At 44.9% G+C, this 15,560-nt stretch overlaps 1 protein-coding gene across 1 annotated transcript; it reads left to right on the forward strand.

Moving 5' to 3' along the window:
* Positions 1 to 814: 814 nt before the first annotated feature.
* On the forward strand, positions 815 to 7,916 carry NCBP2 (nuclear cap binding protein subunit 2). Its single transcript, XM_075004018.1, has 4 exons — positions 815 to 961; positions 2,800 to 2,981; positions 4,849 to 4,987; positions 6,170 to 7,916. The coding sequence occupies exons 1-4, from the start codon at positions 881 to 883 to the stop codon at positions 6,245 to 6,247; spliced, it is 480 nt and encodes a 159-aa protein (XP_074860119.1). The 5' UTR covers positions 815 to 880; the 3' UTR covers positions 6,248 to 7,916.
* Positions 7,917 to 15,560: the final 7,644 nt, after the last annotated feature.

The raw sequence follows: 15,560 nt of genomic DNA on the forward strand, positions 1-15,560 counted from the left end.
GCGCGTCTGATCAGTGCAGCCTGCTGATCCGTTCTCCGCGTAGGAGGCCAGAGACCGGTGTAATTCAGCGCACAGACTTTGGATAGGCACAGAGGGACCGGCTAATCGCCGTGCAAGCGAGAGCAACTAGGGGGTAGGATTGGAGGCAAAGGGGCCCTGTCTCGGCGCTGCCTTCACGTAGCTTCCGGGCCGCAGATCCTCACTGGAGCTAGAGAACAGGTCCACAGCGTACAGCTGCAAGGTCCGGGTCGTGAATTTCTGTCTCCTCCTCCGCTCACTACTTGCTGCATCCGCTCCTATCCCGGCTGTTCCCAGGAGGTCGGGGCCAGTCCTGGGCCCGAGCCCCATGCTTCAACTCGCGCAGGAAGGTCTCCCGCAGGCGGTTAGCCCTGCGCACCAGGTCCCCCTGCCGCAGCAAGCGTCCAGCCGCCTGCCAGCCCCTGCCCTGCGCCCGGGTCAGGGCCGCGGCAGTGAGCTGGGCCGCCACTCGAATCGGACGCGATTCCGACAGCTTCTCGATCAGCTGCGTGTTGTTGAGGAGAGTGTAGAGCAGACGCCGTAACACCATCGTCTCAGCACAGAACCCTTCCACACACACTGCCCCCTGACCCCAGCCCTGTGGCGCGACTCTACGTCACACGTAGATAGAATCCTGCGCTGCAATTGGCTGAATTACTCGTTTTAAGAGACCAATCTAAGAGCGATGTGACACAATCCTACCAGGGATTGGATGATACTCACGGGGGGCGGGAGAGAAAAAGAGGTTTGGCTTTACTGTGAACGATTGTTAGGGTACATCACGTGTACGCTGGGATGGTGCGTGGTGGGCGGTTGGTTATCGAGTTCCGGAGCCGGTGTGGGTGTTTAGCGTTCGTGCGCCATGTGTTCGGTAGCGATGCTGAACGTTCTACGCAGCGACTCCTACGTGGAGCTGAGTCAGTACCGGGACCAGCATTTTCGGGTGAGAGTCCGGCCCGGGGCCACGGATGTCGGACTGGAGGGATGTGGAGGTTGGATGTGAAGTTGTCTATAAGCGGTAGTGGGATTGAACTATTGGGCCTTACACGGAGAATTTAGTAGTAACCTTCCAGGTACAGGCTCAAACTCTTCCTCGCACACTAATTCAGGAACTAAGTCTCTGCTGTCCAGGTGCAGTGCGTGGAGGAAGGCTAGAGATGGGGTATGCTGGCTAGCCTTATGACCAGCGCCAAGCTGTGTGGTTATGTGACAACACCACACCCCTACCGGCCCAAACCACCCCCGTGGCTCCTGGAGGAGAGAAGGGATACTTTACTTGCTCGTTGTTTCAAAAAGATACCAAGCTGGAAGGGGTTGGAAGTGTTTTAGAGGCTAAGGTGAGAGTTCAGAATGATCTGGACAAAAATGGAGAAATGGTTTGAGGAAAATGGGATGAAGTTCAGTAAGGACAAATGCAAAATACCTCAGGGAGGAACAATAATTTCACATATACAAAAGGAAAGTGACTTTAGGATGGAGTACTGTAGAAAAGGACTCAGGCTATAGCCACACTACTGCTGAAGATGGACCTGCTCAGGTCCCTCTCCTGGGGTTTCATTTCATGCACGTGTGAAATGATGCTCGGGGTGAAATTTGACTCCTGAACTTCTTCTGAGATATGAAGAATAAGGAAGGTTGAAGGGAGAAATGTTCCTGTTGACCTTCTGCTGTGTAGACAGACATGGAAGTTAAAGTCAGCTAAATCGATGTTTAACTATGCAATTAGCATAGCTAAAATTGCATATGTGCAGTCGAAGTCTGTGACTAGCGAAGACTTAGTTCTAGGGGGCATAGTGGCCCTTAAGCTACATATGAGCCAACAGTGTAACACTGTTGTAAGAGAAAGTAAACATGATTCTGGGATGTATTAGCAGGAGGGTTGTGAGCAAGACACAAGAAGTAATTATTCCACTCTACTCTTTACTAATTAGGCCTGTTGGAGTACTGTGTCCAGTTCTGGGCACCACATTTTAGGAAAGATGTGGAGAAATTGGAGAGGGCCAGAGAAGCATCTAAAAGGATTAAAAGTCTAGAAAGTACAGCCTAGGAGAGAAGATTAAAAGAATTGTTTCTTTCTTTGGAAAAGAAAAGACATGATAGGAGCTTTTAAGTATCTAAAAAGAAGTTCCAAGGAGGAAGGAGAAACATTATTCTTCTTATCCTCTAATGATCAGACAAGAAGCAATGGGCTTAAATTACAGAAAGGGAGGGTTAGGTTGGATGTTAGGAAAAAACTTCCTGGCTGTCAGGTGGTTAAACACTGGAATAAATTGCCTCAGGAGGTTGTGGTAGCTCCATCATTGGAGGTATATAAGAATGTTTTGTCTAAATATCTAACATGGATGATGGAGATGGTGCTTAGTTCTGCTATGAGGGCAGGAGACTGGATTTGTGGATCTCTTGAGGTCCCTTCAGGCTCTACTCTTGTGAGGGTAGCTGGGATCGTGCTATGTACTGCATATAGCCCTCATTCTAGAACTGCTTTGCACCACTCTGAACAGCAGAAGTACTGGTGCTTTCTGCATATTTGGAAAAATCCCTTGAATTCTAGTCTCTTAATTTTCTGGAAGGTTATTTTTACATTCATAAGGGCTAGACATTTTTTTTTAAATGAGCATGTGTGATTCAGTGTGTGTGTTCAGGTTTGGGCTCTTATCCATGGAACTGTTTCCACATACTACTAAGGTATTGTAGATCCACCTTTTCCACATGTTACTACTTTTCTGTTGAAGACATTGAATAGGATGAAGTCTAAATGTTTTTCACTGTTTGAAATTTTAGGGTAACAGATATGACCAGGAGCGACTGCTGAAGAAGAGCTGTACCCTGTATGTGGGGAATCTCTCCTTTTATACAACAGAGGAGCAGATTTATGAACTTTTTGGTAAAAGTGGGGATATAAAAAAAATCATTATGGGCCTGGACAAAGTGAAGAAAACTGCTTGTGGTTTCTGTTTTGTTGAGTATCCTTATGTGCAAAATAACACACCTATACAAGGGGTATGGAAGCCAAAAATCTAGCTAACCCTAACCAGCACCTAAAGAGTTGTCAAGGCTTGTCTCTCTTTGTGTTGGAGTTACAATTGCAATGTAGTAAACAATCCAGTTAAACCACAGCTTAGTCTTGCATTGAACATAAAGCTGAACTGTGCTCCTGAAGTGTTACATCAGTGGTAAGGTCTCAGACTGTAGAGCTCTTTGGCTGAGTCTAGACTAGCCCCCACTTTCAAAGGGGGCATGGTAATTAGTGTGTTGGGAGATCACTAATGAAGTGTTGCGGTGCATGTGCAGCATCTCATAAGGTTAAATCTCCCCCGCAGCAACTTCCAAGTGTCAGACTTCAGAGTGCCTATAGCCGCGGTTACTTCAAAATGGCTGCGCTACTTCAAAGTCCCTTTACTCCTCAAAAGGGACACGTGCTAAATGCACGCCGGCACTTCTAAGTTTGACACTTGGAAGTTGCCATGGGGGTGATTTAGCCTAAAGATGTGCTGCATGTGCATTGCAGCACTTCATTAGTAATCTCCCAACACACTAATTACCATGCCCCATTTGAAGGTGGGGTCTAGTCTTGTTATCCTTCTTTAGGATTACAAAAGCAGGTAATGTTAAAAACTTAACTATAATTTATTCTTAACTATGTATACTGTTTGACTTTTGTCTCAACTCGTGTGTTACACAGGTACGCAAAGAGCCAGCTCTTTCACTGGTACAAATCAGTTTGGATTGTAACTTTTTATAGTAAAAAAGTAAATGGGGTATCTGTTTACAAACTTATTTGAATTAAAAAACGGAAATATTTCTAATGGCCTTGTACTTGGAGACCACTAACAGATTTAATTGGTGTTGCTTAGGTACATAAGTCAATTAATGTTTTGTTTTGTTTTTTAATGGAAAATGTATGTGCTTTAACCCTTGTATTTTTTTTTAAAAATAGTGTTCTTTTATTAAATTAATTTGTATTTCAAAAAGGGCTATAGTGAACTAGCCACATTATTCTGAAGATGTATAGTTCAAGCTAACTGGCCAAATATTCACATGTGGCTAGTGGCTAGCATGTTGGACATGACAGTAGGATCCTGTAATATACTACCAAGTGATGGGTGGGGGAGAAGGGCAGGGAGAGACGCCCCATAATTTCACTTCTCTTGGATCTGTGTGGTATGGAGAAGCCGATGTTCTGTTAGGTAGCGTTGAAAGTGGCTTAATAGATGAAGCGGGTCTTTGCCCATGAAAGCTTATGCTCCAAACTGTCTGTTAGTCTATAAGGTGCCATGGGACTTCTTGTTGTTTTTGTCACTTCTCTGACTAAATCACACCCCTTCTTGAGGCTGAACTACCACAGTGATAAAATACATCTAAAAGCCTAGGTAGACAGATCCTGAGTATTCTTTTGTTTTGACTGTCTTGAATTTCAATTCAGTACAAAGCAAAAGTTCCAATAAAACTTTCACTGGTAATCCTGCAAACCTGTCCTCTTTGACTAGGTGAAATTCTGGACACTTTTTGACCCTAATTAGTTTTTCTGTGTACTTTACTGGGATAACTTCAAAAGGAGGAGGATGTGGTCCCATAAATGCAGCATCAGGGATTAATAGTTTTAATTCTTGAGTTAACAATTTACTTTAACTCTGATTTGCAAAATAAAAATTAATCTAGTTCATAACGATCCCAGATTACTGCTATTTATTAACCTGAAAAAGGAATCTATTTTTAAAATCTGAGTCAGTGATTAGTCAAATATTTCCTGAGATAATTGTATTGGCATGTTTTTTGTTACGTAGAAGTTTGAGAGGCTTTTGAACCTTGTTCTTTAACATAATCCTAAAGATACTACTCAAGAAGAGATGCTGAAAATGCAATGAGATACATTAATGGGACACGGCTTGATGATAGGATTATCAGGACAGACTGGGATGCAGGTTTTAAAGAAGGTAGACAGTATGGTCGTGGAAGGTCAGGGGGTCAGGTAAGTTGCTATACAGTTCCCGCCCCCCTTCACTACTTGCTGGTAAAATTAGTGATGTTTCTTGAATCTTCACTTTGAATGACTACTTAGTAATATTAAAGTTAACTGCGAACTTCCATTGCCATAATAACAGTTCATCATATCTAAGAACCCATTATGTAGTGTATTTAAATAATTTACCTACCAAAAGTAAAATTTTACATCATGCATCTTTTTTGGTGTTTAAGTTATGTTGAAGCTTTTGTTGTGGGAAGAGAAATAGGTGCCAAACAAGCATAAAAACATCCAAGCTAAGGGCTGTGTTGAAGCCCGCCAAGAACCACAGGACATTACCTAACTTATCTAAATTTGAGTAGATAGCAGTTTCTCTTATCTTGAGTGTGTTTGGTTAGCCCATGTAGATTCACGTCCCAGCAAGGGATGGCTCATCTTGGTAGGAGGAGGGCCTTTGTCAGAAATATTAAACAGAAGGCAGCTGTATGGTGTGATACTGAACAAATTCTGCAGATTGCACTTCAGCTACTCTTTCCAACAGAACTAGAGGAGGAACTTGTCGCAATTTTTTCTAAATATACAGCTCGGACAGGTATTAACTAAAGCATCTGGAGTACTGTGTCCAGTTCTGGGCCCCCATTTATAGGAAGGATGTGGATACAGTGGAGAGGATCCAGTGGAGGGCGACCAAAATAATTAGGGGGCTGGAGCATATGACTTATGAAGGAAGAAAGGTTGAGGGAATTGGGACTGTTTAGTCTGCAGAAGAGAGGACTGAGGGGGAGACACTTGATAACAGCCTTCAACTTACTGAAGGGAGGCTGGAGAGATGCTGTTCACAGTGGTCACGGATGGCAGAACACGGAACAATGGTCTCAAGTTGCGGTTGGAAAGGTCCAGGCTGAACATTAGGAAAAACTTTTTCACTAGGAGGGTGATGAAGCATTGGAATGGTCTACCCAGGGAAGTAGTGGAGTCTCCATCCCTGGAGGTGTTTAAGTCTTGCCTTGGCAAAGCCCTGGCAGGGCTGATCTGATGGTTTTGGTCGTGCTTAGAGCAGGGGGCTGGACTCTATGGCTTTTTTAGGTCTCTTCCAGCTCTGATTCTTGGAATTGTTTATTAAATCTCATGGACATGTTTACTTGCTGAAATACACTAATCTTTCTGTTTATTTTGCATCACATCAAGGTCCGAGATGAATATCGACAGGACTATGATGCTGGGAGAGGAGGCTATGGCAAAATTGTTCAACCCCCCAGTGAATGACCCATCAGCATCACAAGAGAACAATAGCAGCATCATAGTAGATCTTATGAGCAGCAAAGGGTGGCACAGGAATGTTATTTAGGTAACCGAGACATAGTTTTATCAGAGTTGCTGCAATAATTGAATATATTCAAGATCCCTTCTATTTTTGAAGACCAGTTATAAAATCAGGATCAGAGCCCTACTTTAAGCTTTGTAGGGTAAAATAGTAAAATATTTGAGAGTCAGATTTACAGCACTGATGCTTATGAGACTTACGTGGTTGCCAAATGCTGCTTTTTTTTTTTTTTTTAAATTAGTGTCTGAGGTGTTACACTAGGTTGAGTCAGAATTATTTAATAGTAGGTTGATCTCTTCCATTTCTCCAAAACCTGATACACTGGCATCATTTTTTTTTGTGTTTTCTTTCTTGTTTACATTAGTAGTGAAGGGTGAGAATGGGTTGTGTACCAAATCAAAAACTGAGATGAGGGAAATAGTTTTATCTTAAAAAAATACAGAGAAGTACACATTTTGGAGAAATCTGGTTTAATAATCAAGACTTAAGATGTCTTTCTCTGATAGCAACTAGCATATATATGAAGGACATACATAAGTGAACTGTTCAACCAGGGGTTATTGCTCTGCATCAAAGTGAAGGAGATTACTAGCTAGTTGAAGACCAGACTATATATCCCCACTGAGAGTCTAGTATAAAAGAAGCTGTGTGTGGGTGTTAGAAGCTGTCATCTTAATATTTTAAAATGCATGCATCTGATGCTTATCTGGTGGTTGGGAGAGGGGAAACTGCTGAGACCATGGGGAAGGTAGAGAATTGAGGATTTAAAAGCTGGTGCAATACAGTATTTGCTATCTCTGTATATTTGGCAACACACAATGTTGTTCTTTTTTAAAGGGTTGCTCCTATGTTAACTTTACTTTGGATGAACTTTTTTCCCCATATTCCTTCACAGACTGGGGGAAGTTTGCATGGTTTCCTCCAAAAAGTGGATGTCTTGAGAGATAGGATGCTGTAAAAGAAAAGGAATTTAATTTTGAAAGGATGTGAGTTTTGTCTTCTGTTTCAGGCTAAATTCATTCCTGCTTAGCAACAGGAAACAAGGCAACTGGCAAAAGCCAAGGTTCAGCTCCAATCTTACCTTGGAGTCTATTATGCATATGATGAGAGATCCTACAGCAACTCTAGGCCTTAATATGACTTTCACAGATTGTACGGACTCTTCAAAATGTTAACTGTTGCTCAAAATGTTCAAAGTGTGGAAGTATCAGCAATGTGAAGTTCATGCTTCCCTGGCATTGTTTGAGACAGAGGAATCCTGAGGATTGTATGCTGTAAACACTTTAATCAGGCAGTATTAAAGACTCATTTGCCTGAAAATTTCTTCCCGTCTCAAATTAAGAAATAGGTATAATGAAGTAAAATGCACATCTACCATTTTACCATTACAGCTAAGGGATTTTTAAAATATGCATTTGTTTCTCATGTCATGGTAGGTACTGTAAATGTTTAACAGATTTTTGGCCTAATTGTATATGTGTATGAGCAGATCTGTCTACCATTTGCTCATTAGCATGTCATGTAGCAATTTTCAGAAAGCTAATCTGGTCGTACAAGTTTCATGAGAAGATTGTCTGTTGTCAAAAACCACGAACCATTAAATCTGCGCTACCCGTATTGACTTGTTTTTTATATTATTTGCTTCTTGACAAACATCTTTGCGCCAAGTATAATTACTTTAGTCTCATTCTCAGCTAAATGCCTTGTTTGGGCTGTATCCATGTGTAATTCTGGTGTATATCTCCTCCAAAGCTTTAGTAAAAGTGAAACTCTTAATGCTTAATTAAGACTCACAAATCTACCCACTTGTTAACAGATCCTGAGTGGATCTATAACAATGCAGTTTGTTCTGTTGCAGGCACCAGGTGGTGCTGTCTGAAAGAAACGTTACAGTGGACTGCCAGGTATATTGTGATGCAAGGTTTGTGTAACATTATTGTATTTTAGGAATGGGCAAAACATTACTGAAGCCACTGGTCTAAATTTGCATCAAATCTTATGCCTGGTGGGCCAAGTGAGGTGTTCCTAATGAAAGCTGGTTATTAGCTGAATCTGTTTATAGTGTTCATAAGCTTGTATCATTTTACATGTGGAGTTATAAATATTGGCCGTGTGCTTGTAGTTGAAATCTTTAATTTCTAGGAGGCATCACAACCTATTGTGAAGGGAAACAAAAAATAGTGCTGCAAGTGAATTGGCATGATGATTATCTATCAGAAACAAACAAAAATTGAAATTAAAACTGTCAAATGAGGTACATAGAACAGAAGAGGTGGGTGAAGGGCAGGCTGGAGAAGGGGGAAAACTACTTACCCTAAGGCTGTGTCTACGCTGCAAGATAAATTCCAATTTATTATTGTTTGTAATTCTCTCCCCGCAACTCAGCAACACAAAGCTCCTGAATATCTTTAGTTGCTGGGGATGACTTCCCCCACAGGCGCTGCAAGCCCTAGTGGTCCCATGCTAGGAGCATGAAGGGGCGTTCAGTGGGGGGCCAGTTGAAGCGTCCCCCTGACTGTCTTAGCCACCAGGGGATATTTCCCCCCCAGCAGCAGCAAGCCCCAAGTATCTTAGTTGCTGGGGGCAACTCCCCTCCCCCCCAGCGACTCTAAGTTCTAGTGGTCCCATGCTAGAGGTGTGATGGGGGGCAGTTAAAGTGGTCCCCCCCCCCGACTATCTTAGGCACTGGGGGGAGACTTCCCCTGCAGTGGCTGCCAGCGCCTGAATCTTCCCACCCTTGGAGCCCTAAACATGCACAAGCTAGGACATGTTGCTGCCTGGCAGCATGGTCAGCACCGAATGGCAGGCACATCTTTTTATTGGGTCAGGGGCTATCCAGGTGATGTGGCTAAGTGTGGGAAAGACCCCCCCAGCTGTGTGGTGCCTGTGGGGGGGGGGGGGGGAGAGAGAGGGGTTCACACACAAATGTAAACCACTGAGAATTTCTTGGCTGCTTATGCAAGCTTGACCCCCCACAACAACCTTGTTGCCATGTGGTGCAGTGAGCTGGTGCCAGGTAGTGCACAACAAAGTAACAAGTGTAGAGACAGAACCAGGGATTCCCTGCAGGGGATATTTGTAATGGGTAGATGCACTCACGATGCTAATTGCAAAAAAAGACATTTCTCAGGGTTTAGTACACACATGCTTTCTCTGTGCCCCTGGTCCCTGCCACTTTCCTCCCTTCTCATCCCCCATCCTGCTGGTTAGAGAACTGGTCAACTGCCACTCTTTCTCTGGGATGGACTCTATCAGAACTATGGGGATAGTGGGATTTAAGCACGTAAGCATAGACACACTGGGTCAGACCAGAAGTCCATCTGCGGCCAGTGTCGTTTTGGAGGGAATGAGCAGAACCTGTAAGCAAGTGATTCATCCCCCGTTGTCCATTCCTAACTTCTGCCAAACAGAGTCTGGGCTCATCCTCACTGCCTGTTGACTAATACCTACTGATAGACCTGTCTTCCATAAATTTAGTCTTTTTTGAACTCTGCTAGAGTCTCGGTCTTCACAACATCCTCAGGCAAGGAGTCTCACAGATTGACTGCATTGTGTGAAGAAATGCTTCCTTTAGTTTGTTTTTAAACTGCTTCTAGTAATTTAATTTGTTGGTCTCCTAGTTCTTCTATTATGAGAAGGAAGAAATAAGATTTCCTCATCTACTTTGTCCACACCCTCATGATTTTGTAGACCTCACATATCTCCCCTTTAGATGACTCTTTTTGCCCAAGCTGAATAACCTTAGTTTTATTAATCGCTCCTCATATGGTGGACTTTCCATACCCCTCATAATTTTTGTTGCCCTTTTCTGCACTTTATCCAATGGATCTTTTTCTGAAATGGGCCAACCACATCTACAAGCAGTATTCAAGATATGTGTTGTGCGGGACCACAGCATACTACAATAACCTCATTGGAGGGCATGTCTGTAGGCAGCTGGATCAGTGCTCTTACGTGTCCCAGGGACTGAGGCTTGCCAACAATCAGCCTGCAGCAGCAGGCTAATTAAGCATAATCTTGAGAGGGTGAGTGCTTACATGGACATTGTTATGTTAACAGGATGAGTGGGGCTGACCCTACAGATATGTCAAATATGCAGTGGTGTTGGGTATCGTGAAACTTGCCTCAGATTTCATGGTGTCCTATGCAGCTGCATGCTTGCCTATAGGCTCTGGCTGCACACTCTCCCATCCCCTGGCTGCCTGCCTTTGGTTTAGCACCAATCCAGCTGTTTCCCTGCCAATACTGCCACTGCTCAGCACTGGTCCAGTTGCCCAGCCCCAACCACTCAACACTAATCCTCCACCCAACAGGTGGAGGGAAGTGGCACTTACAAGCTAGAGGACTGAGCAGGGGGCAGCTAAGCAGTGTGCAGCTAGACAGAAGCAGCACTTTCCCCTTGAAAGTACTGCTTTCCAGCTGACTGTGTGGCCACCTACTGGTCCTCTGGTGCAGGCTCCCTCCTGGACCTTTTACAGGTTGCCAGCTCTCCTGGTGTGGGCATCACTATGATAAATAGCATCCAGGCGGAGAGAACTGACAGTCCGTTTCCCCCAAAGCTTCAGAAGGTGGAGGTATCAATAGGGATGGCCCTGAGAATGAGGCCATATTAGCTGTTCTGAGGGGCTTTTCAGGTAGAGATTTAAAGGGAGGAAGATGTAATGCTTAACCTTTTGCAGATGGGGAAAGCAGCACAGTTGAGGATGAGCAGCATCAGCTCCAAAAAGTTACAGAAAATTTTAACAGCTTATAACTGAGTTCTGTAGCACCTGATGTTTGGTTACTTAAAAAAAAATGTTTGGACTGTCATTCTAGCAACTAATTCCAACACACCTTTGAATAGTAACAGAGAGGAAGCTGTGCTAGTCTATACACTATCAAAACAAAAGCAGTCAAGTAGCACTTTAAAGACTAGCAAAATAGTTTATTAGGTGAGCGTTCGTGGGACAGACCCACTTCTTCAGACCATGCAAGGCACTACATTTAGCCGTTTGCAACACACCTTTGTGTGCCAGTGCCACTTAATCTCACTAATAATGTTTTTCCATTTGTACCATCACAGCAGGTTTCCTTCACATCAGACTACTAACCGGGCAGACAGGAGACAAGTTAGTCTCCTTTCCATTCACTGGCAACCTCATGTACCCTCCAGAGGGGGGATATCCCAGGCTGTCTGCAGATGCCCTTTTGCCCCATTGCTGTAGGGATGTGACAGCAGGAGCAAGGCAGTAAGTAAGGTGGTTGTATCGAGGAGAAAAATGATGTATGGAAGGTAGGGTGAGAAAAACAGAGCATCTTAGCCCTGCACAGCTCAGGATCCCACCATGCTGTGAGGAGTCAGACATTTGTAGCTGTCAGGATGTGGTGGGAAATGCAAAGTGCTATGAGCAGAACTCACAGATGAAGAATCCCTTAGCTTTCACTAGGAGCAGCCAAATCCCAGTGAGGAGGGGGTGGATGGGGGATGCAGCCCAGGAGTGGGGACAGTGGGTTACAAGGGGGGACCTTAGCCACCCATCATAAGCTTCACTTTCCATTGCTGATGTATGTGCCTCAGTTTCCCCCTCAGGAATCACTTCATCCCACATCCCCAGGCATTCACACCCTCCCCCATCACCTAGATCAGTGTTTCCCAAACTTAAAACATTTGCATACCTGTTTTGGGACTTTGGGCTTATCAGCATACCCCCTCTCCCAGTGCTGTCCCAATGTTTATCCTGATCTTTAGTAATTTATTTTCTGCCGCATACTCCTTGAAATCCTTTCAGGTACCACCAGTGGTACATATATCACACTTTAGGAAACATTGACCTAGGTAAATCAACCTAAGCCCACTCATTCCCCACACCTAACGTTCATACCCCAGTGCTGAGCTAATGCCCTCTAATCTCCCCATCCACTCCTAATCATGGCCCCCTGGGGGGGTGTCACTTTAACCTAGATGGGTCTGGTCCTAACCCTGCACCCCAGAACTGCTGTGCCCGTGATCCATCCCCAGTTCACTGCCCTTAGCCTGAGTCCTCCATGAGATGACCCCTTCCCCCAGCCAGGTGCCCATCTAAAGCCATGTGCATGCCTTGCCCCACACTTACGGCTCAGCGAAACCTGGAGCAGTGCTCCAGGTGGGTGGGGCTTTCACAAGGGTGGAGAGGAGTGCTGCCATGGCTTGTGAGTGATGTAGTGTGCCCTGGCCTACATCTCAGCTGGGACATCTATCCCAAGACACAGTTGCTTGTATAATGTGTAGTGGTTGTTCCAACGCTACTGTATGCATGTGAAACCTGGACAACATACAAGCATCATTTGAACAACATCATCCACACTGCCTCAGGAGAATCCTAAATATCATTTGGGAGGAGAGGTGCACAAATACTAGTGTCCTGGAAGAGTCAGACATGACCAGCCTTGAAGCCACTATCATTAATCAACAACTTCATTGGATTGGTCACGTAGTTGGGATGGCTGATCAGTGCCTCCCAAAATAGATTCTGTTTTCTGAATTGGAGGAAGGCCAGAGGAGCGTTTGGGGGCCAGCAGAAGCAATATGCTGAAGGCACGCATGAAAAAATTGCACATCAGCATTGACGCTTGGGAGGACCGTGCCCAGCAGAGAAGAGTAATCCATGGGGTGGGGGGCTTTATTAGAGAGGTCCCACCACAGTGCAGGCAAGCAGAGGCAGAGAAGAAGAAAAGTGTCAAAAACTGCCCCACCCCTCCTCCAACAGCTACCAACCCCTGCTTCTTCTGTGATAAGATCTGCAGCTCCAGAATTGGGCTGATCAGCCATCAACGGACTCACAAATAGGAGGGCAACATGAAGATGTCCTACTTGTTATCGAGTGACCACCAAGAAGAAAACATCTTCCGTCAGTGGGGCCAGCTCTGCCAGTGGCAATTCCAAGTCTGGCCCTTTTTGATTGAACTGAGAGCACTTTCAGCATTACAGCTTCTGATTGCAAAGTGGGCTGAAGACAGAAGTTGTTGAATGAAGAAGTGACATTAGCCGTCAGGAAGCCAAACCTGATGCACCGGGGGTTGGTCTTATTCTGTGTGGGTCCTGCCCCTCCTGAGTGATGCCTCCTGGGAGTTGCAGTTTACAAAGCTTTGCCTGCTCAGGTGCGTTTTGGCAGCAGCACGTATGGGGCAATGCTCTCTGCCTGACACAGTGCGTCACAGCCCAGCCTGGGGGGACCCCTTAGCTCCCCCTCCCCTACCCAATCTCCAGCCTGTACCTCCTCCATCCCACTCCTATCCAGCTATTTCTGAGACCCTCAGCCCTGCTTTTTTACCTTCCCCAGCCAACCCCCAACCTGCATTCCCTGTCTCTGACCTCTGTCCAGCAAGCTGTGGGACATCTCAGCCCCGCATTTTCCTCCCTTCCCCAGCCAGCTCCTCATCCTTTTCCAACCAGTTGTAGGACCTCTCACCCCCAGTTTTCCTCCCTTCACTAACCAACCCTCAACCTGCTCTAAAAGCCCCCCATCTGTATTTCACTAACTGTGGGCCCCTCCCCCGACTATCATCCCCATTGCAGCCTGTCCCCCACCAGCACCCATTCACCATCCTCCAACCTGCTCCCCAATTCCCAGACCTGGGCAAGATTAAAATTGCCAATAGATCATAGAATCATAGAAGAGTAGGACTGGAAGGGACCTCGAGAGGCCATCGAGCGCAGCCCCCTGCCCTCATGGCAGGACCAAGCACTTTCTAGACCATCCCTGAAAGCCATCTATCTAACCTCTTCCTAAATATCTCCAGTGATGGAGATTCTACCACCTCCCTTGGCAATTCGTTCCAGTGTTTGATCACCCTGACAGTTAGGAACTTTTTCCTGATGTCCAACCTGAACCTCCTCTGCCGCAATTTAAGTCCATTGCCTCTTGTTCTATCCTCAGAGGCAAGGAAGAACAAGTTCCCTCCCTCTGCCTTATGTCACCCTTTTAGATACCTGAAAACTGCTATCATGTCCCCCCTCAATCTTCTCTTTTCTAAACTAAACAAGCCCAATTCTTTCAGCCTTTCTTCATGTTCTCTAGACCCTTGATCATTCTCGTTGCTCTCCCCTGGACCCGCTCCAATTTCTTCACATCTTTCTTGAACTGCGGTGCCCAGAACTGGACACAATACTCCAGCGGAGACCTAACCAGCGCAGAGTAGAGCGGGAGAATGACTTCTTGTGTTTTGTTCACAACACACCTGTTAATGCATCCTAGAATAATGTTTGCTTTTTTCGCAACAGCATCACACTGTTGACTCATATTTAGCTTGTGATCCACTATAACCCCTAGATCCCTTTCTGCTGTACTCATTCCTAGGCAGTCCTTTCCCATACTGTATGTGTGACACTGATTGTTCCTTCCTAAGTGGAGCATTTTGCATTTGTCCTTCTTAAACTTCATCCTGTTTACCTCAGCCCATTTCTCCAGTTTATCCAGATCCTTTTGAATTATGACCCTATCCTCCAAAGAAGTTGCAACCCCTCCCAGCTTGGTATCATCAGCAAACTTAATAAGTGTACTTTCTATGTCAATATCTAAATCATTAATGAAGATATTGAACAGAACCGGTCCTAAAACAGACCCCCGCGGAACCCCACTAGTTATACTTTTCCAGCAGGCTTGAAAACCATTAAGAACTACTCTCTGGGTATGGTTATCCAGCCAGTTGTTCACCCACCTTATAGTAGCCCCATCTAAGTTGTATTTGCGTAGTTTGTTGATAAGTATATTATGTGAGACCATGTCAAATGCTTTACTGAAGTCTAGGTATACCACATCCACTGCTTCTCCCTTATCCACAAGGCTCATTATTCTATCAAAGAAAGCTATTAGATTGGTTTGACATGATCTGTTTTTAACAAAACCATGCTGGCTGTTCCCTATCACCTTACCACCTTCCAATTGCTTGCAGATGATTTCTTTAACGATCTGCTCCATTATCTTTCATGGCACAGAAGTTAAGCTGACTGGCCTGTAGTTTCCCGGGTTATTCTTGTTCTTTGTGTACTGATGGCTGATACTTGCGTTTTGTCAGCTGCACTTGAAGAGCAATTGTTCAAAGCCCCTGCCAAAGGAGAAGCTGGCAGAAGTGGATCCAACCAGCAAGCAGAAATGACCAATCCTTAAATTTCTGCCTTCCATATAACTGGCTATGTCTAACCGGCAAGTACTTTTGAATTTCTCATTGGTACTCTAGTTTTCTTCACAGGTGGAGTGTTTCCTTATTCAGTAGAGGACTCTGTAGAATTAAGGCTGG

This window comes from Carettochelys insculpta, chromosome 10, assembly GCF_033958435.1.
Source record: "Carettochelys insculpta isolate YL-2023 chromosome 10, ASM3395843v1, whole genome shotgun sequence".
Taxonomy (NCBI): Eukaryota; Metazoa; Chordata; order Testudines; family Carettochelyidae; genus Carettochelys; species Carettochelys insculpta.